The sequence below is a fragment of the Thamnophis elegans genome, chromosome 17, assembly GCF_009769535.1.
Source record: "Thamnophis elegans isolate rThaEle1 chromosome 17, rThaEle1.pri, whole genome shotgun sequence".
Classification (NCBI taxonomy): domain Eukaryota; kingdom Metazoa; phylum Chordata; class Lepidosauria; order Squamata; family Colubridae; genus Thamnophis; species Thamnophis elegans.
The window spans coordinates 9,463,521-9,489,328 of record NC_045557.1 but is presented as its reverse complement, the minus strand read 5'-3'; the positions used below and the strand labels follow the sequence as shown (position 1 = coordinate 9,489,328).

At 48.6% G+C, this 25,808-nt stretch overlaps 1 protein-coding gene across 1 annotated transcript; it reads right to left on the bottom strand.

Annotated features, from left to right (window-relative positions):
- Positions 1-913: 913 nt before the first annotated feature.
- Positions 914-24,657, bottom strand: SIPA1 (signal-induced proliferation-associated 1). Its single transcript, XM_032234312.1, has 7 exons — positions 24,527-24,657; positions 11,694-12,900; positions 8,155-8,279; positions 6,140-6,328; positions 4,172-4,346; positions 1,545-1,648; positions 914-1,075 (listed from the first exon to the last, which is right to left on the bottom strand). Exons 2-7 carry the CDS (start codon positions 12,604-12,606, stop codon positions 914-916), a joined length of 1,668 nt encoding a protein of 555 aa, XP_032090203.1. The 5' UTR covers positions 12,607-12,900; positions 24,527-24,657.
- Positions 24,658-25,808: the final 1,151 nt, after the last annotated feature.

The window sequence follows — 25,808 nt, the reverse complement described above, 5'->3', positions numbered from 1 at the left end:
CAAGGTCCCTTCCAACTCTGCTAATCGAATCAAATCAAATCAAATCGAATCTTGGTTTGCAGGTGACCTCTGGGTGACTAGATCATAATTAAAACTTCGATACCCAGTCAATCCAGGAAAAATGTCTAGTGGCCTGCCAGGGCCAGCGGAGCTGAAAGCAGATCCGGACAGTGAGGAGGTTGGGGAGGAACCTGGGCCAGTCCTGGGGAAGGCTTGGATGAGGGCTCTGTGTCGGAGGCAGAGAGGGGGCCAGGGCCGTCTGACAGTTATCAGCTGCCTTCAGAGTTAGACGTCAGTGAGGCAGAAGAACAGCTGGAGCCTGTTCCCAGTGTGCGCATGGACAGAGTGGCCAGACGAAGGGAAGAGCTAAAGAACAGGGGTCAACTTGGGAGTAAGGCCACAGGTGGACGATGAATGGCCCCTCCCAGAGGAAATAAAAAAGGAGCGAAAGGGGAGTGGAGTTTGCAGGAGACAATTAGTTCAATTCATTGGTTTGTGACTCCCCGAGACTCCTTGCCAAGTTCTGCAGAGATCAGCCTGGCAGCTCTCCAAGCCAGATAAGGTCTGTGACCATAAATCCTCCCTTGAAAGACTTTGCTGGATGTGAAGGAGCAGAATTCACAGTCAATTAATAAAAGGGTTTTTTGTCGGGACAACAAGGAGTTTGCTTCAAGCTTTTGGGAAGCCCCGGTCAGAATAGGGGGGTGGGTTGGACTAGATGACCTTCAAGGTCCCTTCCGACTCTGTTAATCTAATCCAATCAAATCTCGGTTTGCAAGTGACCTTTGGGTGATTAGAAACACCATTAAAACTCTTTTGAAGCCAGGGCAATCCAGGAAAAACCATGCTATAAACAATCAGAAGTACTTTGAAAACTTAGGACGACTTTCTCAGCGCTCCCCCCCCCCCATCCTCACCTGTAGGTGGTATGATCCGAGGAGGAATGGTGCACTCTGACCACGATGAAAACGTGCTGGAACTGGGAACGAACCAAGCGCGGGGTGAAGGGGAGAGCTCCCGGTTCTTGGAAGATGATGGTGACAATGTCATTGCCAATGTGTCGTTTCCTTAACAGCTAGAAGAAGAAAAGGGAGTTACAACAGCACTGAAAATAAGTGATTTATGAGCGTGTTTCGCACTTACAACACTGCAGTATCAAAATTCAGACGCTTGGCAACTGACTCATACTTATGACGATTGCTGTGTCCCCTTTTGCGACCTTCCGGGCCAGCAAAATCCATAGGGAAGCCAGATTCGCTTAACAACCCTGTGACTAACTTAACAATCGCAGTGGTTCCCTTAACCAGAAAAGTGCAAAGTGGAGCAAAACTCACTTAACAACTGTCTCGCTTAGCAACAGAGAGGCCAGGCTCCCTTTTGTGGTTCATAGGTCGAGGGCTAACCATACTTTTGAACGTCCCTCACAACAGCCTGATGTTTTCACCCGACAATCCCAGATTATCCGAGGAAAACATTCCCCTCCCGCTCCGCGTCTCAGGTACGCAACTCGCTTTTTCTGCTTTCTCTTCTGCGTTTTCACTCACCTGCTGGCGGTTGTTTGGCGTGTAGGGCAACATGGTCGAGACGTGGAACATAATCTCGTAGTCCTGATACGTGGTATACAGGGAGTGGGTCCCGGTGGAGTCGTCTGCAAAGAAGGGGCAAGGGAAAGGGAGGGGGGAAAAAACATGGTTTTGGCAACTTTTAAACCCAGCCTGCTTTAAAGAAAATTGTGACAGGCAGAAAGAATCAGAGGAACCATCTTTAAGATGGCAGCATGGAAGATTTGGTCAATTCTGGGGCTAAATAATAAATTTGGGTATATAATAAAACGTAAAAGTAAAGGTTCCCCTTGCACATTTGTGCTGGTCGTTCCCGACTCTAGGAGGTGGTGCTCATCTCCGTTTCAAAGCCGAAGAGCCAGCGCTGTCTGAATACGTCTCCGGAGTCATGTGGCGGGCATGACTCAACGGCGAAGGTTTAAGGTTTAAAGTTTTAATGGATTTGTACACCACCCAATCCCGAAGGACTCCGGGTGGTGCATGGAACGTTGTTCCCTTCCCACCAAAGGTGGTTCCTATTTTTCTACTTGCATTTTTTACGTGCTTTTGAACGGCTAGGTTGGCAGAAGCTGGGATTCGAACCGCCAAACTGCCGACATTTCTGGTCAACAAGCTCAGCGTCTTAGCCCACCCCGAGCCACCCTTAGATGAATGGCAGCAATTGTGGGATAGAAATATTAAATTGACAACGTCGACTGCCCATCAGGAAGGTTTGTATGAAATGTTTTATAGATCAGTGTTTCTCAACCTTGGCGACTTTAAGTCCTGTGGACTTCAACTCCCAGAATCCCCCAGCCAGCAGAGCTTGAAAAAGGTTGAAAAACACTGTTATAGATGGTACTTTACACCCAGAAGACTGGCAAAAACGTTTAAAGATAGATCGCCTAACTGTTGCAAGGGTAAGCAACCATTTGGTTCACACTATCATATGTGGTGGCCATGCCCCAAAGCAATTACTGCTGGGGAGGAAAACAGCTGAGGCGCGACAATCAACTCTGCCGAGCGACTCAGCGGAGAGGATATAGGTCCGTAAAACGCAAGGGCGCGTACCACACTGGTTTCAAAATTTTTTCGAACCTACTCTGTGGGTGTGGCCTCCTTTGTGGGAGTGGCTTGCCGGCTATGTGACCTGGTGGGAGTGGCTTGCCGGCCATGAGTTTTCTTGAGCCGAGGTGGCGCAGTGGTTAGAGTGCTGTGGTTAGAGTGCTGTACTGTAGCCACTTCAGCTGACTATTAGCTGCAGTTCGGTTCAAATCTCACCGGCTCAAGGTTGACTCAGCCTTCCGTCCTTCCAAGGTGGGTGAAATGAGGACCCAGACTGCGGGGGCGATATGCTGACTCTGTAAACCGCTTAGAGAGGGCTGAAAGCCCTATGAAGCGGTATATAAGTCTAACTGCTATTGCTATTGCTATTCTTTCTCTCTCTCTCTCTCTTTCCTTCCTTTTGTCTCTCTGTCCCTTTTTCCTTTCATCTCTCTCTTTTTCTTTTTTTATTTCTTTCTTCCTTTCTTTCTCTCTCTGTGTGAGAGTGTGTGTGTGTGTGTGTGTCAGTGGTGGGTTTCAAAAATTTTTCGAACCTACTCTGTGGGTGTGGCGTCCTCTGTGGGAGTAGCTTGCCGGCCATGTGACCTGGTGGGAGTGGCTTGCCAGCCATGTGTTTTCTTTCTCTCTCTCTCTTTCCTTCCTTTTGTCTCTCTGTCCCTTTTTCCTTTCATCCCTCTCTCACTTTTTCTTTCTTTTTTATTTATTTATTTATTTATTTATTTCTTCCTTTCTCTTTCTCTCTCTATGTGAGTCTCTCTCTGTGTGTGTGTGTGTGTGTGTGTCAGTGGTGGGTTTCAAATTTTTTTCGAACCTACTCTGTGGGTGTGGCCTCCTCTGTGGGAGTGGCTTGCCAGCCATGTGACCTGGTGGGAGTGGCTTGCCGGCCATGTGTTTTCTTTCTCTCTCTCTCTCTCTTTCCTTCCTTTTGTCTCTCTGTCCCTTTTTCCTTTCATCTCTCTCACTTTTTCTTTCTTTTTTATTTATTTATTTATTTATTTCTTCCTTTCTTTCTCTTTCTTTCTCTGTGTGAGTCTGTGTGAATCTGTGTGTGTCTGTGTGTGTGTGTGTGTCAGTGATGGGTTTCAAAAAATTTTCGAACCTACTCTGTAGGTGTGGCTTGCCAGCCATGTGACCTGGTGGGAGTGGCTTGCCGGCCATGTGTTTTCTCTCTCTCTCTCTCTCTCTCCCCTTCCTTTTGTCTCTCTGTCCCTTTTTCCTTTCCTCTCTCTCTCACTTTTTCTTTCTTTTTTATTTTTTTCTTTCTTTCTTTCCTCCTTTCTTTCTCTTTCTGTGTGTGTGTGTGTGTGTGTGTGTGTGTGTGAGAGTGGTGGGTTTCAAAAATTTTTGGAACCCCTTCTGTAGGTGTGGCCTGCTTTCCGGGTCCACTGGTGGAACCTCTTCTAACCAGTTCGGTAGATTTGACGAACCGGTTCTACCGAACTGGTAGGAACCCACCTCTGGCGCGTAGGCGGGCCCAGCTGAGGGATGTGATTGTGCATATCCCTGGGCCCGAGTTGGGGTCAATGTGGATTTGTTTGTATCAGCCGATCACACCCAACACTTACTCTTGATGTCCAGCTGCGCACGGTATTTGTCGAAGCCGAGTAGGCGGACTCGATCCCCCAAGAGGTTCAGGAACTCTTCAAAGGTGGGCCCAGCCTTCTCGTTGTTGTACATGTCCTCCTCCGAACCCTGCTTTTCCCGGCAGTACAGGATCCCGACTTTGCGCTGGAAACTAAGCTGCATAGAATCGAAGGAACGGAAACGAAAAATGGAACGGAAGGCTGGCAAGGCAAGAAGCAATGGATGGAAACTAATTGAGGGAAGAAGCAACCTGGAATTAAGGAGAAACTTTCTAACACTGAGAACAATTAATCAATGGAACGACTAGAAGTTGCAGGTTGGACGGGAGGGCCTCCGAAGTCCCTTCCAACTATTATTCTATGCCCCGATTTCCTGATAATTAGAACAATTGACCAGTGGAACTGCTTGCCACCAGAGGTTGTGGGTGCTCCATCACTGGAGGTTTTCAAGAAGAGGCTGGACAATGTTTGTTCACAATGGTCTCCTGCTTGAGCAGAGGGTTGGACTAGAACAGTGGTCTCCAACTTTGGCAACTTTAAGACTTGTGGACTTCAACTCCCAGAGTTCCTCAGCCAGCAAAGCTGGCTGAGGAACTCTGGGAGTTGAAGTCCACAGGTCTTAAAGTTGCCAAGGTTGGAGACCATTGGACTAGAAGACCTCCAAGGTCCATGGTTGCAAGATTTGGGTATGGCTAGTCTAGTGAATTAGGGGTGATATGATAACAGTCTTCCTGTATTTGAGGGGCTGTCCCAAAGGAGAGGGACTCGAACTCACTGTCTCCTGGTGATTGGCACAAAGTCACCTACCGCTTTCACACTCGAGTTGGGACTAGAATTCACCTTCTCCTGATGATTGGCCCAAAGTCACTCACCCGGTTTTCATGCCTGAGACAGACCTAGAACTCAACGTCTCCTGCTTTCGAGCGTAATGCCTTAACCAGTAGGCCAAATTGACATTTGCAGTGTTCCGCAATCATACGATCACAGTTTACGATGTTTTTCCCCCCACCAGAAAATCAGCGTTTACTGGTTTTCGGCACAAAAAGCAAATCATTGTATCACTTAAAAAGAAAATCTTGTAAATTGGGGTTGGCGACATCGGTTACCCTATTGACGATGGTTTTATAGATGGCATTTGCCTCCAGCAAGATTGGCCAAAATGTACCCAAATTTATCCCCCTAAATGTTGGGAGATGTAGCCCACAAGTCTGGAACATTCTACCCTATGGGGTGGGTGTGCCCCATCGCAAGGAAATACTGGTGCAAAATTCGGAAATGGTTGGAAGAAATTACGGAGCGAAAAACAGAACTGAAACCAGAAGCATTCTTATTAGGAATATTAAGACCAAAAAATGGATAAACAATCTCAATACACAATCATACACACTGCAGACAGGATTGCTTTCGCACAAAACTGGCAAAAAATCAATACACCCGCAGAGGAAACAATAATTAGAAAACTACTCGAATGTGCAGAGATGGACAAAATGGCAATAGAACTAAAAGAAAGAGAAGAATCGGGTTTCTATAAAATATGGAATAGAATTTATAAGTGGCTAGAAAACAGAAGCCAAAGCAGAAAATAGAGAATGCAAATATATGGTGATATAAATAATCAATATTAGTATAAATGTTGTTGTTATATTATAGGACAAGGTTAAAGCAATAGGAAGGCGATGCAGAATAGAGAATTATAAAGGCTCAACAGGAAAGCCAATATAGAAGGCTGTATAATTACTTTATATTGTTATGTGCGTTTTGTGTTTTATTTTTTTTCTCGTGTTTTTCTTTCTGTTTTTAAAGATTAAAACATTCAATAAAAATTATTTTAAAAAAACAAAAACGAGTCACAAGTTACAATCGTTAACCGCCAGCATCTCCAGGACGATCGTCACTTTGAGGAATACCTGCCCCAGGTATCCGACAGCATTATAGCCCCATCCAACCTACCCCTTGCTCGTCCAACTTCAGCAACGTCTCGGGGACTTTCGGGGAGTTGGAAGCGAGACGCAAACACGACAGGGTGAGCTCCGGCACGATGTGCTCCAGAAGCTTCTTGGGAGGGACGCCCCGGGGAGAGGCATGGCGAGCGGTGAGAGGCAGGGCATCTTCCAAAATGGATCCACGGAGGGTCCGGAGCTGGGAGGGACAGAACGAGAGGTCATCGGTGGGGGGGGACGGGGACGTTCACCTGTCGCAAAACATCCGAAGTTGAAAAATATTGACACAACAAATAGATGCTGGCAGCCGATTCGGAGAGTGAGGAGGGTTGGGGAGGAACCTGGGCCAGTCCTGGAGTCTGGGGAAGGCTCTGAGGAGGGCTCTGTGTCGGAGGCAGAGAGGGGGCCAGGGCCGTCCAACAGTTATCAGCTGCCTTCAGAGTCGGAGATCAGTGGGGCAGAAGAACAGCTGGAGCCTGTTCCCGATGTGTGCATGTACCAGGAGACGGGAACAGCTAAGGAACAAGGACTGACTCGGGAGTAAAGGCACAGGTGGACGATGAATGGCCCCTCCCATAGGGAATAAAGAGGAGCGAAAGGGGAGTGGAGTTTGCAGGAGGCAATTAGTTCATTAGGGTGAAGATCTGCTCCTGACTTCTTGCCAAGTAATTGCTGATACAGCGTGTCGTGGCCCAGCAGGAGCCATTGGAGCTGACTCTGACAGCGAGGGGCCCTATGAGTCGGCCCTGGAGGATGTGGAGGACCCTGGACAGGGTTCCGACTCCGAGCAGGGCGCAAAGAGACTGGTTGGCCACCAAGTGGCGCCTGAGCCTTGGACCAGTGGGGAGGAGACAAGGGAGAGTGATCCAGAAACCAGCAGTGAATTGTTCCTGGATGCACGCCATCGAAGAGCTACTTGGCGTCAAGAACAATTACGCAATTACAAGAGGTAATTGTGCTCAGCTGGTGGTCATTAGGCTCCTCTCCAGACTATAAAAAAGACTGCTTGTGACATGCCCCTCTTGCAGAAGTCAACGCATTGACTCAAGAGAACGTAACTAACTTGGCAGGCTGGATTGCTGCCAAGGTTTGTCTGAATTGTTGCCAAGGTTTGTCGGACTTGCTGCCAAGGTCCTTATCTGTTTGTTTGCTTGGCTTTCAGCCACCGAGATTCTGGTCTTGTTATTAAAGGACATTCTAATTAAGCTTGTCTCAGCTTTCGTTACTGGATGGAGGAGGGGGTCAGAACACAGCGTGGTGTTTAGAAGATATCGGCCTGGCAGCTCTCCCAGCCTGATAAAGGCCTGTAGTTGTGAAATCTCTTGAACACTCTTGGCTGGGACTTTGCTGGAGAGGAATTCCCTTTCACCTAAGTAAAAGGGGTTTTATCGGGATGAGGAGTTGGCTTCACGATCTTGGGAAGCCTCGGTCAGAACAGCACTGTGAAGCAGTATATAGGTTTATGTGCTGTTTATTGCTATTTTGCTTGTGGGAATTCTGGGAGTTGAAGTTCACCCATGCTAAAGCATCCCAGGTCGAAAAATATCGACGCGAGGAGTAGATGGACCCCGAAGCGGTATATAAGCCTGCTGGTTTTTTTTTTCAGTGGTGGTGTAACTTTGGTCACTAAACGAGTAATTGTTAAGGTGAGGACCACCTGAGCCATTTGTAAAGTAGCAGCTTAAGAGAGACTGGACATCTCCCACCTTCTTCCCACAACCCACACCTCTGCCCTAGAGCCGAGGTGGTGCAGTGCTTAGGGTGGTGCAGTGGTTAGGGTGCAGTAATGCAGGCCACTTTAGCTGACTGTTATCTGCAGTTCAGCGGTTCTAATCTCACCGGCTCAAGGTTGACTCAGCCTTCCATCCTTCCGAGGTGGGTGAAATGAGGACCCAGACTGTGGGGGCGATATGCTGACTCTGTAAACCGCTTAGAGAGGGCTGAAAGCCCTATGAAGCGGTATATAAGTCTAACTGCTATTGCTATTGCTATTGCCCTCCATTGGTGCCCAAGACCGCTGCTTACCTGGCTTGTGCGAAGGATCAAGCGGTAGTTGTACTGAGGACCGGTGCTTCCTTCCTTCTCTTCGCGGCGGAGGGAGATGGCCACAGCGCCCAGCTGATCGTCCACCCCGAAGAAATTTTGATGTTCTGGGGAAGACAGCGGGAAGAACTCATGTTTAAGGCGCACAGAAGGAAGGCGAGAAAACACGCCCATTCAACAAGGGCAGCTGTATTCTAGTGCCAACCTTCCTCTTTTCCATCAGCTTGAACCAAAAATATTCGAGAGAGGAAACAGGGTATAGATATATTTTTGTTTTGTTTTACGAAAAGGAAATGAGGAAATGGCAATGATTGTACTATGGCCCCTGCACCACAGGAAGTGGAGATAACTCCCAGCACGAAATATCTAAAAGGAAAGATAAAGCAATGATGAAAATGTACGTTGTGACTGTTTGGTCTTTTCCTGACACGGATACCTTTCAATAAACCTTTTTTTTTAAAAACTTGGCTTCTCCAGTGGTGTTTCTCAATCTTGGCCACTTTATCGAAGTTACCTCCAACGGCATTACTAAAACTGGATAAGAGCAACTTCAAATGAAATTGGATCAAAAGCAGTTTAAAATGGATTTGGAATAAAATACAATTTAAAATGGATTTGCAATAAAATACAATTTAAAATGGAGTTGGAAGAGAATACAATAATTTAAGATATAGATAAAAATAGGACAAAATTATATTTCGGTACCACCCTTACAATCTACCCCAATCAGTCCCACCTATGCAGATCTCAAACAAACCATTTTGTTTAAGGACTGGGCTGTGTTAAATATTATTTTCGAGCTCATAAAGTAAGTTGTTTTGATATGGGGGGGGGGGGTCCCAATTGGTCCTTCGTTTGTATATAAACCGAGGCACCTTTTTAAAAAAAAACCTTTTACAAGCAACAATCAAATAGGATGTGAGCTAAAGATGTTTTTCTATTTAAGAATCATTAATAATTGAGTTTATTCAGCATGAAATGGAGCTTAGTTATGTAGCACGAGGCTGTAAATATTCTGCAGTATCGGGACTGTCGGTGAGTCAGAGGAAGAGACACAGCGGGAGAGCTGCTCTTTAAAAATTACAGTCGAATTGATTGAAATCAAACCTTTTTACTCGGTATTTAAATCGTGATTTAAATCGACTTGATTTAAATCCAATCCACCCTGCTTCCTTTGCTGCAAAAGTTCACCGATTTGGAGTGCGGGGTGGAGGGAACAAAAGGACACGTCAATCAGAGGTGGTATTCTACCAGTTTGGGTCCGTTCGCTCGAATCGGTAGCGGAAATTGCGGGTCCCCCCTCCGCTCACGGTCTACGGCATCCCATTTAGACCCTTTTTTCGCCCAAAGGGAATGCGCGGAAGGCTATACGCATGCACGGAGGTGGCGCCCGGTGACATGTGCGAACCAGTAGGGAAGGTAAGTGAATGCCACCTCCGACGTCAATGATATTCAAGGAAGGTTGTTCATTTAACCCAAACGCCCGGAGGATGCGGAGTCAGCCACGGGAGTTTCGGAGCGAAGCGGTCATGTGAAAGGGAAACAAAACAAGGGACGGTTGTAGCTTCTATTTTAAAACCAAGGGAAGGACACAGTCAGAAGTTCTTAGCCAGAGAGACATCAAAGGGCTCCATCCTGGGAAGAATGGCTAATCGAGTTAGGGCAGAACGCTTTGATGTCCCAAATAACTCTGCATTCAAAGATTAAATCTAACCTTAAATCTAGATAGAGACAGATAGATAGAGATAGAGATAGGGAGAGGGAGAGAAAGAGAGAGAGAGACCGTGTTTCTTCGAAAATAAGATGCTAGGGGATTCTGGGATTTGTATCCCAGATATCCTAAAGTTACCACGGTGGTGAAATATTGCTTCTGGGCCAATAAAGAATCCTATCCTATCCTATCCCTATATTCTATTCTAATCCTATATTCTATTCTATTCCTATATTCTATATTCTATTTCTATATTCTATTCTATATTCTCTTCTCTTCTATTCCTATATTCTATTCTATTCCTATATTCTATTCTATTCCTATATTCTATTCTATTCCTATATTCTATTCTATTCCTATATTCTATTCTATTTCTATATTCTATTCTATTCTAGACTATTCCTATATTCTATTTTATTTCTATTCCTATATTCTATTTCTATATTCTATTCTTTTTATTCCTATATTCTATTCTATTTCTTTTCCTATATTCTATTCTATTCCTATATTCTATTCTATTCCTATATTCTATTCTATTTCTATATTCTATTCTATTCCTATATTCTATTCTAATATTCTATTCCTATATTCTATTCTATTTCTATATTCTATTCTATTCCTATATTCTATTCTATTCCTATATTCTATTCTATTCCTATATTCTATTCTATTCCTATATTCTATTTTATTTCCCTATATTCTATTCTATTCCTATATTCTATTCTATTCCTATATTCTATTCTATTTCTATATTCTATTCTATTCTAGACTATTCCTATATTCTATTTTATTTCTATTCCTATATTCTATTCTATTCTATTTCTATATTCTATTCTTTTTATTCCTATATTCTATTCTATTTCTTTTCCTATATTCTATTCTATTCCTATATTCTATTCTATTCTATTCCTATATTTTATTCTATTCTTTCTATTTCTCTATTCTATTCTATTTCTCTATTCCAGTCTATTTCTCTATTCTATTCTATTCCTATATTCTTTTCTTTTCTATTCTACTCTATTCTATTTCAGTTCTGCAAAATGAGGAAGTATTGCTGCAAATCAAAACTTTTATCGTGTTTCCCCGAAAATAACACAGGATCTTATTTTATTTTGACCCCCCCCCCAAAAAAAGCACTTGGCCTCATTTTCGGGGAGGTCTTATTATTTTTGGGGTGCAGCAGGCGGTGAGCGTGGTCACCTCATGGCTGCTGCTGTGTTGCAATATTTTCAGGGAGGGCTTATTTTTTGGGGGGAGGGCTTATTTTAGCGCATGCACTCCAAAATCCAATTGGGCGTATTATCCAGGGAGGTCTTATTTTCAGAGAAACAGGGTACAGCTTTAACCCAGGGATTTCTTCTACGCCCCAAAATATGGCGTAGATATTAAAATATCTTAAAATAGATAGTTTAATAGACTTAAAAACAGGGTTAAAATATTTTAAGTCTGGGTAGTCCTCGATGTACAACCATTATCCGCGTCAGTATTTCTGTCACTGAGCAAAGCAGCTGTTCAACGGGGACGCGCCTGATTTTAGGTCTTTCCCATGGTTGTTAAGCAGAACACGGCTGCTGGTAAGTGAATTGGGCGGTAAGTGAAATGGGCGGTAAGTGAATTGGGCGGTAAGTGAATTGGGCTGGAATTGGACAGGCCTTAAGTACCGTTGTAACTTAGAACGGTCGCTAAAGGAATGGCAGGAAGTTGAGGACTATCCGTGTTTCAATTTTAGGAGAAATAGCAGCTCATTGAACATTTCCCCTCTGCTCTCCCCCCCCTCCCCACCACATTCTCCCTGCCACCCTGCGTTCACCTTTGCCGTAAAAATGCTTCCGGTAGTAACAGGCTCCGAGATCGGCATATTCGATGGTGTGCATCACTCGGCTACTCCTCTGTCCGTAACTTTCGCGGGGTTCCTCCAGCACCGAAACGGCCATGTTTGGGCAGTGGAAGCCCGCCGGCAACCCCCGGTGTTGGCCTAGTCCCCGTTCGACCTCCCCTCCGGCTTCCACCCGAAAGGCGGAACACCTGAGCACCAGCGTGCCTCCTTCCTCCTCTCCTGCCCCGTCCTCCAGAATCGGGGTCACGTCCGCCGTACGGCACTGTGAAGCCGCCGAGGCACCCGTGGTGACGTTGCCCTGCCTCGCAGCTTCCCGGGCCCCCTCGCCCGGCTCAAAGAGGATACTCTGAACGTCATAATGGGCCAAGTGGCGGCCCCACACCGGCGTGGCCACCTCCGATGCGGGAAGCGATACGCTGGTCTCCGCTGACGGGGTGCCACTCCCGTCCGATTCCCAGACATCCGAGGATGCCAGTCCCAGCAGGACCAGGGGATCACGGAAACGACGCGCGGTGGGACTGCCCACCCGCGACTCTTCGTGGCTGTGTGCCCGGGCTCGAGGGGGCGCCATGCTCTTTGAGGGCATGCTGGGGCTGCTGCTATTTCGCTGGAATCCCGTCCCGGATGCTGCGGCCAGCGGTAACGGGGAGCTGGGAGCACCTGCAGTGGTTGTCAGCTCCCCTTCGCTCAGGGTCACGTCACTGTTGCTGCGATGCATGAGGCTGCTGCACTGTGGTGACCTCAGTGGCGGGCCACAGTGGCCCACGAGCGGGCCCTCGCACGCCTGGGGCTTGGGGGTCCGGAAATTGTCGAACGAGAAGGAGGTGAGCGGTGGACGGTTCGAGTGGCGTCGCATCTTGCGAACGAAGAGATCGTCCGACTGCATCGCCCCTGGCCAGCGTGCGCTTCAAGATTCCGGATCCCGCCCTTGTCTCTGATTGGAGGGCAGGCCCCGCTGCCCCTCAGGCTCGCCAGCCAATCGAGGGCTTCCAAGACAGCCAGCGGTGGTCAAGTAGACAGAGAGAGTCAGTGCACTCCCCATGGAGAGACGCTTGCAAACCGCTGGGGAAAGGAGCCTGGCGCCCGCTTCCACTCCGCCGCTGTGGGTCAGCATGCTGCAGCCATGGCCATCGCGAAGGCTGGGAAGTGGCAACGATCCCGCGTCATCTTGGAAATGTTTCTTGGACAAGAAAAGAGACAATGAAGTGTTAAAAATGGATTATGGGCAACCATGCACGTTGCGTTGAAATGACGCACACAATTAAACAATATTTAACATTATTAAAACCATTGCTAAATTTTTGTCTCATATAGGCATTACGGCCACAATTGAACCCAAGATTCTTTTTTTTATATCTTCTTTTTTTTTAAATATACTTTTTTTATTTTCCATTTTCATAACATATAATCACATGTATACTGTTACATAGCCAATATCCTATTGTATTAAGTAGTAATTACATCAATTCCTCTTGTCATCAACGCCCAGAAAGATAAAAACCCATTATTAGCTCTTCTGCTCTCCATACACCTCTTTCTTCTACCTCTCTCCTACCTCCTTTCTTCCCTCCATCATCCTTTTCTACTCTACTTCCCCTTCCTTTCCCCTTCTCCTCTCTCTTCATTCCACTCCTCCTTATCCTCCTCATCTTCCCCCTCTCTCCTATCCCTCTCTTCCTATCTTTCTTCTCTCCTCTGTTTCCCACTCTTCCTCTCATTGGTGTATTTCAGCTTTTGAGCAAACTCCATTCTATGTTGATGGTATTTATGCTTCCATATCAATATACAATTAGCAATAGCAATAGCAGTTAGACTTATATACCGCTTCATAGGGCTTTCAGCCCTCTCTAAGCGGTTTACAGAGTCAGCATATCGCCCCCACAGTCTGGGTCCTCATTTTACCCACCTCGGAAGGATGGAAGGCTGAGTCAACCTTGAGCCGGTGAGATTAGAACCGCCAAACTGCAGATAACAGTCAGCTGAAGTGGCCTGCAGTACTGCACCCTAACCACTGCACCATCTTGAGCCCAAGATTCTGTTGCTAGGGGAGACATTTGTTAAGTGAGCTCTGCCTCGCTTTACGACCTCTCTTGCCACAGTGGTTAAGCAAACCCCTGCAGCTTGTTCAGCTAACTCAACTCACTTAAGAACACTTTTTCCGGATTCTCAACCTCTTTTATTTCATACCACAGCGCCCAAAATTGGATGCAATTTTTTCTAAGTGCGATCTTACAAAGGCTTACTGGAAAGTGGTGTTAACACTTCCAACCGCTCTTCTTATTAAACAATATTTAACATTATTACAAACATGATATGCCTCATATAGGCATTACGACCACAATTACCGTCTTCTGCCGCACACCTCCCTAAGACCGATAAGATCGCACAGGATGGGCCTTCTCCAGGTGCCATCAGCTGGACAATGCCGGCTGGCGACGCCTCGGAGTAGGGCCTTCTCTGTTGCCGCTCCGGCCCTATGGAATGAGCTACCCCCAGAGATCCGGACCCTACCCACTCTCATGGCCTTCCGGAAAGCTATTAAGACCTGGCTATTCCGGCAGGCCCCGGGCTGTTGACCTCTGGATTGAGGTCCAGCCCCGCTTAGATTGGGTGCATGTTGTGTCTTTTAAATTTGTCGTGTTTTATCTGTTTTTAGTTTCTTTTAATCTCTGTTTCTGTAAGCCGCCCGGCTTACAGGGAGGGAAGAAAGGGAGGAAAGGAAGGGAGAGAGGGAGGAAGAAAGGAAAGGAGGGAGGGAGGAAGGGGAGTTTGAAGGAAAGAAGGTAGGGAATGGGATCCTCTGGGATTGGGCGGCCTATAAATTTAATAAACAATTAAACAGTTAATTACACCCAAAACTTCTGATGCTAAGGGAGACATTTGTTAAGTGAGTTCTGCTTCGTTTTATGACCTTTCTCGCCGGCCGTTGTTCAGCTAACTCAACTCACTTAAGAACACTTTTTCCGGAGTCTCGACCTCTTTTTTTTTCATACCGCGGCGCCCAAAATTGGATGCAATATTTTCTAAGTGTGATCTCACGAAGGCCCTGTGAAGCGGTATTAACACCTCCTACCGCTCTTCTAACGGTTTCCCATAATTAGCGGGAGTTGAGTCAAGAATGGGGAGGCTTGGGGAGGGGGTGTGTGTGGAGAGACGCAGAGAGACAGAACCGCGTCTGGGAAAACTGCGAGATCGCATCGAGGCGGCCTCTGACCAAGCTATCCCCAGGCAGAATCTCTTGCTCGCTCGTCCTCCACGCTCATCCTCCACGGAGGAAGTGCAAAGACACACTTCTGCAAACGATCAAGGGGGGGGGTGAACCCGCTGTTCAGCCAGTGCCTTGTGACGCAAGGACAAAGAACCTCAAAGCCGGAGGGCACTGCACTTAGGAAGACGGGGCGCTTTCTTCCCTGACCCAGAAAATCGAAATTAGTGCAAGGAAATGGAAGTCGGTTTTCAAAAAAAAAGACGAAAGGGGGGCGGGGGGGGGGGGAAGTACGCCTCCCCAAAGTTGCGTGCAAAGAACAAACGACTGGGAAGAAGCTGTCCTTCTCTGGTTTCCATAAAGGGGGGGGGCTGAGTTACAGAAATGTTGGGCTCAGGTGTAACCTGCAAAAGGAGGAAAGGAAGAGGGGGAAGGGTTGGTTCACGCCTCTGGGGAGGGGGGGTGTTTTTGTGACTGCCCCATCAGGAGAGGGAAATGAAGACCCCCTCTGTCCAGAGGCTTTTCAGGGGGGGAGGGAAGGAAGGGAGGGAGGGAGAGAAGAGGAGTTTGAAGGAAAGAAGGTAGGGAGAGGGAGGAAGGATTGAGGGAAGGAAGGGAAGAAAGGAAGGGAGGGAGGGAGGGAGGAAAGGAGGGAGGAAGGAAGGGGAATTTGAAGGAAAGAAGGTAGGGAGTGGGAAGAAGGATTGAGGGAGGGAGGGAAGGGAGGGAGGGAAGAAAGGAAAGGAGGAAAGGAAAGGAGGAAAGGAAGGGAGGAAGGAAGGGGAGTTTGAAGGAAAGAAGGTAGGGAGAGGAAGGAAGGATTGAGGGAGGGAGGGAAGGGAGGGAAGAAAGGAAGGCAGGAAAGGAAAGGAGGAAAGGAAGGGAGGAAGGAAGGGGAGTTTGAAGGAAGGAAGGTAGGGAGAGGAAGGAAGGATTGAGGGAGGGAGGGAAGGGAGGGAAGAAAGGAAGGGAGGGAGGGAGGAAGAAAGGAAAGGAGGGAGGAAGGGGAGTTTGAAGGAAAGAAGGTAGGGAGAGGGAGGAAGTATTGAGGGAGGGAAGGGAGGGAAGAAATGGAGGAAAGGAAGGAGAGAGGGAGGAAGAAAGGAAAGGAGGGAGGGAGGAAGAAAGGAAAGGAGGGAGGGAGGAAGGGAAGTTTGAAGGAAAGAAGGTAGGGAATGGGAAGAAGGATTGAAGGAAGGAGGGAGGGAAGGGAGGGAGGAAAGGAAGGGAGGAAAGTGAGGAAGGGAGAGAAGGGAGGGTGGGAGGAAGGAAGAAAGGGAGGGAGGGAGGAAAAGGAGGGAGGGAGGAAGAAAGGGAGGGAGGGGAGTTTGAAGGAAAGAAGGTAGGGAGAGGGAGGAAGGATTGAGGGAGGGAGGGATGGAAAGGAGGGAGAGAGGAAGGAAAGAAGGATTAAGAGAAAGGAAGAGGTGGGAGAAAGGATTGAAGGATGGATAGGAGGGAGGATGGATGGAAAAGGGAGAGGGTGGGAGGAAGGAAGGACTGAAAGATGGATGAGTGGAAGGATTGTTTGAAGGAAAGAAGGTAGGGAAGGGGAAGAAGGATTGAGAGATGGAAGGATGGAAAGAAGGGAGGGAGAGATGGAGGGAGGGAGGATTAAGAGATCAAAAGAAGAAAGAAGGAGGTGGGAGAAAGGATTAAGGGATGGATGGATGGAAGGAGTGGTCATTTGGTGATTGGGGGGGGTGGGGGGGCAGAAAAAGACCTTGGGAGGGGAAGCATGGCCATTGAATGAGAAAAGGAACTTAACCAGAGGACCAGAGAGAAGGTGGCACATTAGACGCAATAAACATTATTTTTGGGTGGCTGCAGAGAACACATCGGGCCCAATCGCACCGCTGTGATTTTCCTATCAAGGGGAACGGGGTTGGGGTAGGGGAGAGGGGTGTCTTCCCATCCGCGGCACCCCCAATTTGCCCAGATCTCCCCTAGGTGGAGCCCCCCCTCCCCACACTCTGCACTTGGGCCAAAATTGGGGTAAGGGGAGAACATGAAGCCTGGATGGTTTGACGCACACGGCTGCTTCCTGTTTTGCAGAGGAAATGCAACTGAAGCGGAAGTCCGAATTCCCTGCCCCCCTTCTCCCCCCCACTGTCCCTGAGCTATGGTGTTTCTTCCTCTTCACGGACTCTCCCCCCACCCCCACCCCCCAAGACAAAAGCCGTCCACGTAACATCCTCAGGAAAAAGCCATCGGCTTTGCGCTGAAACCACGTCTCAACAATAGCCACAACAGATAGTAGCTGAGTTGTAGGACCATGTGCGGCCGAGCAAAAGAGACCCTCCCTCTCTCTTTGGGAGATAACAACCCCACCTCCCCATTCACCTGGCCCCCTCCCAAACACTCTTTTTCGAAGACCCCATGCCAAAGGGCAAAAGGCGAGGGTGCCAATTCGGCCATTCCTTTAGCAGCCGGATTTCTAGCTGCGATGAATGGGGGTCTTTCTCCCTCGGGAAGGGCATGTCAGGGGGGGGGGGGACGCGTGCCATTCGGGCTGCGTCAGACTCCAGCCGGCTGGCAAGGCAGACAGGGTGGGCATTGAAAGCACGCTGGCGTCCCTGCGGGGAACGGGACGACGGCGGACTATACAAGGCAGTCCTCGACGTACGATGACAATTTGTGTGGCTGAGTGAGACCCAATGGTGCTTTCTTTCCCCGCAAGAGGCAACTGGACTTTCTGGGGTTTTTTTTTTTCTTTGAAGAGGTTTCGCTTCTCATCCAAGAAGCTTCTTCAGCTCTGACTGGGTGGCAAGAAACGGAAGGATTGATCCTCCTTGCAGACAGCTGGTCATTTGCATCCTTTTAGAGGGTCATTGAGGCCACTTGGAGGTTTATCTGGGAACGATTCATATTCCTTGCAGAGAGCTGCTCATTTCCATCCCTTTAGGGGGTTGTTGAGGCCACTTGGAGGTTTACCTGGAAACGATTTATATTCCTTGCAGGCAAGCTGGTCATTTGCATCCTTTGAGAGGGTCGTTGAGATTTAGATTTAGATTTAATTAACATTTATAGGCCGCCCTTTTCCCTGAGGGGACTCAGGGCGGCTTACATAAAATAAGGAGGGGGGGGGGTTACAAAACAATAAACATAAAACAATACATGAGAGTAAAATAGTACACAACATTCATTCATCATCCGGGTGGGGACAGGTTGTGGTCTTTATCCCCAGGCCTGACGGGATAGCCAGGTCTTAAGGGCTGTGCGGAAGGTCTGGACGGTGGTGAAGGTACGAATCTCCACGGGGAGATCGTTGAGGCCACTTGGAGAGGTTTATCTCTGTCCTCAGGGTCCCCTGAGTGGTGCAAATGGGTGTGGAAGGACCCATTTATCGGAGGACACAGATAAATGAGTCCTTCCAAGTTGCCTAAACAGCTCGTGGGAGTAGGAATGGATTTCCAGAGGAAAAATTGCAAACTGCAGGAACCATTTGCACCACTCAAGTGACCCTGAGGACACAGATAAGCCTCCAAGTGGCCTCAACGACCCTCTAAAAGGATGCAAATGACCAGTTGTCTGCAAGGAGGATCAATCCTTCCATTTCCCAAGAAGCAGAAGAAGCTTCTTGGATGAAAAGCGAAATGTCTTCAAAGAAAAAACCAGAGAGTCCAGTTGGCTCCTGAAAAGGCACTTTTGGGACAACCAGAATCTGGAGGACCGAGAACCTCTAGAGACATTTCGCTAAGTGACACATTTGCAAACTGAGTTTGACTTTGCTTGCCACCGTTGTTAAGCGAATCACTGCGGATGTTAAGTTAGTCACATGGTTTCTAAGCGAATCTGCCTTCCCTCTCGACTTGGCTCGTCGGGAAAGGTCACAAAAGGGGATCACGTGACCCCCCCCCCCCAGGACTCTGTCACCGTTATAAACATGAGTCAGTTGCCAAAGGGGCGAATTTTGATCACATGACCATGGGAAATGCAGCTACAACGGTCGTAAGGGTGGAAAACGGTCGCAAGCCTCCTTTTCCTGTGCCGTTGTAATTTTGAATGGTCACTAAACGAAACTGTTGTAAGTCGAGGACTACCTGAGGTTTGCAGGAGAAGAGAGCCAACTTTTCCCTCTGCTATTTTGACTTTCGGCTCAAAGTTTAGGTAGTCCTCAACATACAACAATTCCTTTTGTGACCCTTCAAAGTTACAACGGCACTGAAAAAAAAATGATTCATGACCCTTTTTCACATTTGCGACCTTTGTAGCAACCCCGCGGTCACGTGATCAAAACCACTGACTCATACTTATGACGGCCATAGTGTCCTGGGGCCATGTGATTCCCTTATGGTGAGCTTACGGCAACCAATTTTCAACGCGGTTGAAAAGCACCAAATAGCAGGTGGAGAGAAGAGAAAGCAACTTTCTCTGCCGGAAACCTTAAAAAGAGCTGCTAGTCCTCATCGTCCATTTGGGCTGCTGTCAGTGCCTGCACCATTTTCAGAATAGATAAAGGGAAAGGTTCCCCTTGCACGTATGTGCTAGTCGTTCCTGACTCTAGGGGGCGATGCTCATCCCCGTTTCAAAGCCGAAGAGCCAGCGCTGTCTGAAGACGTCTCCATGGTCATGTGGCCGGCATGACTCAATGTCGAAGGCGCACGGAACACTGTTCCCTTCCCACCAAAGGTGGTTCCTATTTTTCTACTTGCATTTTTTACCTGCTTTCGAACTGCTAGGTTGGCAGAAGCTGGGACAAGTCACGGGAGCTCACTCCGTTACGCGGCGCTAGGGATTCGAACCGCCGAATTGCCGACCTTTCTGATCGACAAGCTTCAGCATCTTAGCCACTGAGCCAGCACGTCCCTATTCTCAGAGTAGCAATATTAAAAAATGGTTTGCATTGGCTTCTCGTGGGAAAATCTTTTCAACTTCTCACCTTGGGAACTCTTGATGGCCTCCCATCCAATTTCCCTTCCTGGATGCATCTCCCCGATTTCATCGTTTGAGAAATGTCTACTAACCCTTGCTTACTACTCCCTCTTTTTAAAGCCAGGTGAGCCTTGGGCTTCTGAGGAAGTTGAGCCTGGGTTCCCCAGGGTTACATTCACACAAGACACTAAACCAGGTTAAAAAAAAAAACACCTTGTATTCATTCAACGGGCTAAGCTTGGTTAAATTGTCATGCTGTGCCAACAGAATTACAGGCATTCGTTCAGCAACTATTCTAAGTTACAGCAGCCCTGAAGAAGGTGGCTTAGGACCAGTCCTCACACTTATGACCACCGACGCAGAAGTCGGGTTTGCTGAACGACTGCCTGATTCACTTAACGACTGCAGTGGATATGCTCGATAAATGTGGCCAAAAGGACCATAAATTTAGCTACGACTCGCTTGACCCGGCTTAGCGACGGAAATTTCTGATCCCTCATGGTGAGGACACCCTACACTTCTTGAAGCTACTGTGCGAATGTAAGAAAGGAGTCCATGCAATCAGCAGGTTAAGCGGCTGTGTGAATGCAACTGTTGGTGGAGATCATCCTCTTCCCATCGATTTGCAATTTATTGCTTTTTTGCACCGACCAAAACCCCCGTTTGCAAATCCTTCTTGGAGCGCGCACTGGGATTTCGCCTGTCCTCCGCGCAGGAAGGAGGCGGACTCCAGCTCCCATCACCTGCTGACCCGTGCCCTGGTGCCAAAAGCCGGACAGGAAGAGGACCTCAATATCTGGACACTTAACGTGTGCCTGCCTTCACCAACCCTTCGCATTCATTTATTGAATTGAATTTTCATTCATTTAGAACCACGATGCCAGCCAAGGCGACGTCCGAAGGTTACATCAAGTTTAAACCTCTTTCCACGGGAAGCCTAACAAGCATTTGTTTAGCCAGGATCGGAAACGAGAGGTTGGGGGGGTCTCCCTGCAGCAGGGAAGATGGTCGAAAGGTTCTCGGTGGCATCTGACCGGGTCGGAAGGGACCTTGGAGGTCTTCTAGTCCAACCCCCTGCTCAAGCATGAAACCCCATATCATTTCAGAGGTGGGTTTCGTGTAATTTTATCACTGGTTTGCTGCGCGTCGAAAATGTGATGGAGCACACACCCCCCAACTTCTGGTGGCAAGCAGTTCCGCTGGCTAATTGTCCTCACTGTTAGGAAGTTTCTCCTTAGTTCTAAGTTGTTTCTCTCCTGGGTTTTATAAGGTACAAATGGGCCTCAATTTTACAACAGTTCATTGAGTGACCATCACACTGTTGCAGTCGCGTCATCAAAATTCAGACTCTTGGCCACTGACTCGTATTTACGACAGTTGCAGTGTCCCAGGGTCACATGATTCTCCTTTGGCGACCTTCTGACAAGCAGACTCAGTGGGGGAGCCAGATTCGCTTAACAACCGGGTTACAAATGTATCAATGGCAGCAATTCACTTAACGACGGTGGTCCTGAAATGGGGCAGAATTGACCTAACGACAGTCTCACTTAGCGACATAACTGTTGGGACTCAATTGTGGTCAACTGTGCAGTCAATTTATTGCACTTTTGCTGCGCTGCAAATCCCACACAGTTCCCTGGCTTTTGAGGTCAAGAGTCACCCTGGCTGGGGATGATGGGAGCTGCTGTTCCACACCCAGGTTAGGGGGAAGCTCATATAGAGGGTAGATGCGATTCAGAACTGCTTTCCACCCCATGTAAATGGCGGCGTTAAAAATCTAAAAAGCACATCAAAGAGGCAGGTTTTCCAGAAGGAAGAATTCAATAGAGTCTTGGGTTCAAATCTCAGTCATAAAAAAGTTTTTCTGCCCTCTAGGATAGGCAAGAGCGAAGGAAGCAGCGTGGCTGGGTTTGTTTAACCATCTAACCTGGATTAAACCATGATCTGGGTCTGCACCTTCCTTTGGACCTAAAAGGCTGAGTTTGCACAACATGCTACACCCCAGGTTGTTAAGCGTGAAGCTAACCATGTAACCAGAGAAACAGGTTTGAATTTTAACATTTCTGGAAATATGTGAAGTAGCCGGATCTAAAAACCTGCACTGAATTTTAATATCAACATTATGCTGGTTGGACCCAACCATCTTATTCGCATGAATTAACTGGGGTGTTTAATCTGGCTTGTCATTCAGAACCTTAAGGACTAGAACCTTTGCTTTTTATACCCTAAAATCTTATTTATTGTTCAGGGTTTTTTTCCCCCCCCCCTCCAATGAATGCTTCTTCTTTTTTTCCCCCAAAAGGTTTTGGGAACGCAAATAAACTCAACACTATTGTTATTTTAATAGCGCTGCTTAAAGAGTTTTGGAGTCTTTTGAATTCGGGATATTTTTGGGAGATGCTTTGCTGTACTGGATTTTTGCAGGCTGTCTTTTGAAGGGGAGGGAGGGTTGAATAAATTTTATTATAAAGGAAGCCAAATTTTGCTTGATTTTGGGGTCTGGGGAAGATTGTGGGGGGAAAAAATAAATCTAGATTTCCCCCAAGGTTGCAAAAAAAGCAGAGAGCCAATTCCTGCGAGGCTGCCTTAATTTAGCTCTGCTGTTGCCACCTCATTGGGAAGACGCTTCCAACCATCAGCCACAATTAACTATTTTTTTCAACCTCGGTTGTGCGAAGATGAGTGGACTTCAATTCCCAGAATCCCCCAGCCGGCAACCCCTCCCCTCTCCCCCAGGGGCCAATCTTTTATTTCAGCACAAAAGTGTCCTTTTGCACCGTCGGAGGCAACCCACAAGCCCCACCCCTCCATAATTGTACTCCAACTCCCATCGTCCGTCATCACATCCCAACGCTGGCTGGGGAATTCTGGGAGCTGAAGTCCAGCCCTGTCTTCAATTCCAACCAAGGTTGAAAAAAATACTCGCTTGCAAAAAATAAAAATAAACAAGGGCAAAACTCACGCATCCGGATAGACAACCAGGATGACACAAAGCTGCACACAGGACAATCCAGCTGTCACAATGACCTCCCCCCTCTTTCAAGGGGAGGGGGGCACGTTTTACGACCCAACCCATCCTGATGTTTCCATCCCTGACCTCCCATTGCAGCCAGGCGCCCGCTAAGTAGGGCTTTTTCTCTCTCCAGGCACCGCTGGCAGAAAAAGCCATTGTATCCCAAAAGCGGCTCCCCGTCTCCTTCCAGCCAGATGCCCTGCAGATGTGCTGGCCTTGAACCACTCTTTGCATCTCCAGCCAGATGACCCACCGATGGGAATCGGAGTCCGTGTCCAGAGGCCAAGGACGGGCTGTCCTCCCTTCCTTCCTTCCATCCATCCACCCACCTCTCCCTCTCCCGGGGGAGAGAAGATGCCTTCGCACAACATCTGGATCGCATCTTGGGGAAGACACACACACACACCGCAGGTTGGGGGGGGGGGGACGGCTCTCCGAGAAGCCAACCTCGCAGGGTCGGTGTTTAAAAATGCAGGCAATGAATGGAAGAGAAATCCATGTTTCTTTCTTTCTCTCACCTTCCTTCCTTCTCTCCCTCCGTCCTTTCTTCCTTCCTTCTCTCCCTTTCTTCCTTCCTTCTCTCCCTCCCTTTCCTTCTCTCCTTCCTTCCTTCCTTCCTTCTCTCCCTCCCTTCTTTCTCTTCCTTCCTTCCTTTCTTCCTTCTCTCCTTCCTTCCCTGCCTCCCTCCTTTCTTCCTTCCTTCTCTCCCTTTTTTCCTTCTCTCCCTCCCTCCCTTCTCTTCCTTCCCTCCTTTCTTCCTTCTCTCCTTCCTTCCCTGCCTCCCTCCTTTCTTCCTTCCTTCCTTCTTTCTCTCCCTTTCTTCCTTCTCTCCCTCCCTTTCTTCCTTCCTTCTCTTCCTTCCCTCCTTTCTTCCTTCTCTCCTTCCTTCCTTCCTTCCCTCCCTCCTTTCTTTCCCCTACCATCCCAGAAACACGGGTGACCTCCATTTCTTCCCCAAGCCAATCCCTTGGCAAGGCAAAGGCTTTCCAAGCAAGGAAGCGCACTCTGCACTCTGCACATGCTCCGGAGCCAAACAGGGCAAAGTGGGGGGGGGGGGGAATCGGCTTTTTGGGGGCTCTTTTTGAGCACACAATAGCAGCGGAGAAGACGGCGGGCATCCCTCCGGGGCCGCGCGCGCGCCTGCAAGAAAGCCCAAAGCCGGGAGCGCGCGCAATCCACGGGCTCCCGGCTTCCTCGCGGTGGGGGGCGCGCCCGGATACATGCGCGTGCCCGACGGTCCCGAGCAGCAGCAGCAGCAACAGAAGCGGCGGCGGCGGCTGTCACGTTGCAAGCAGCCTCTCTTTCGCGATATGGTGGGGGAAAAGCGGGGCAAGGGGGGCGCGCGCGCGCCGGCCCGGTGCTCGTGCCCGCCCTCCCCGCGTCTTGCACGGACGTCTGAATGGTGGGGTGGGGGGGGGGGGCGGCTCTCCCGGATATATTTTTTTCCTTTTTGCAAAAAATCCCCGAATCAAGCAAATTTTTTTTTTTGCAAAAATTATATTTGCAAAAAAATAATAAAGCAAAAAAAAAAAAACGTCCCCGGTCTTTCTTTCTCTCTCCCTCCCACCCACCCCCCCGCGCCCCCTCCCCATCTCCGGTCCGGGTTCGAAATCTGGGCGCCGCCTCTGCCCTCCTCCGCCTTCCCCGCTGCAACGTGCAAAGAAGATGCGTGTCCGGGTTGGAAAGGCGCGTTGGGTTCCTTGCGAGGCTTACCTTATTTGCGGACCGGCAGGCTTTGAGGTCTTCGGAGCGGGGCGCTGCCTTCCTTCCTGCCGCCGCCGCTTCTGCTTCTTCTCCTCTTGCCCCGCGTGGAGACTCGGCGTCCGCTCCCTGCGGCCCAGGCGGTGGCGCCGCCCTCTCCTTCCTCCTCCGATCGGGGGCGGGGAGACCCAGGATGGGGGAGAGGAAGCGGGAGGGGAGGAGGCGCGGGGAAAAGCGAGGAAATCTGGGCTTCCTGACGGGCGGAGAGGGAAGGAAGAGCTGCGAAGGGCTTCTGAACATGTGCAGAGCGCCTGGTGGGACGGGGATACACACACACACACACACACACACACACACACACACACCAGCGCTCCTTTTAACCCTGCAAAACGGAGGAGAGCAGAACGGTTTCCCATTTGATTCTCTTGGTGGTCCTCGGTTTGCAACGGTTTCGTTTAGGGACCGAAATGGCCAGAACGGCGCTGCAAAAAAGCGCCTTGGGATGGTTTCGTACCTACGGTTGTTTGATTTGCAGCGTCCCCGTGTGGTCCCTTGATCACAATACAGACCCTTGGAAACTTGATTCGTAGCTATGACGGTCGCAGTGTTCTGCTGGAGAGGAAATCTGGATTTCCTGAAGGGCGGGGGGTGGGAGAGGCGGGGAAGGAAGAGCTGCAAGGCGAAGGGCTTCTGAACATGTGCAGAGTGCCTGGTGGGTCTGCAGGAGAGCAGAACTAAGGTTTCCCACCTGCCTCTCTTTGCGGTCCTTGGACAGGTGGTCCTCGGTTTACAAAGGTTTCATTTAGGGACCAAAGTTGCCAGAACGGCACTGCAAAAAGCAACTTGGGATGGTTTCACACCTTGCGTCCTCCCCCGTCCCGTCCCCCCCCCCCGCTCTAAATTCAGACGCTTGGAAACTTGATTCGTAGCTATGACGGTCGCAGTGTGATCCCCTTTTGGGATCTTCCGGAAGTCAGATTTACTTAACAACCATGCTACTAATTTATCCCTGGCAGCGATTCGCTTAACGACCGTGGCAACTGGAGGCTTTCAAGAAGAGATTGGACTGCCATTTGTCAGAAATGATGCAGGGTCCCCTGCTTGGGCGGGGGTTGGACTAGATGACCCATAAGGTCCCTTTCCAACTCTGTTATTAAGGTGGGTTGCAAAACCGGGGCAAAACTCACTCAGCCACCGTCTCGCTTAGCAACGGAAGCCCGATTTCACTTCACAATCCTGTAAACTAAGTTAAAACAATTGTAAGTCATTCGCTTAACCATCGGGGGGGGGGGGG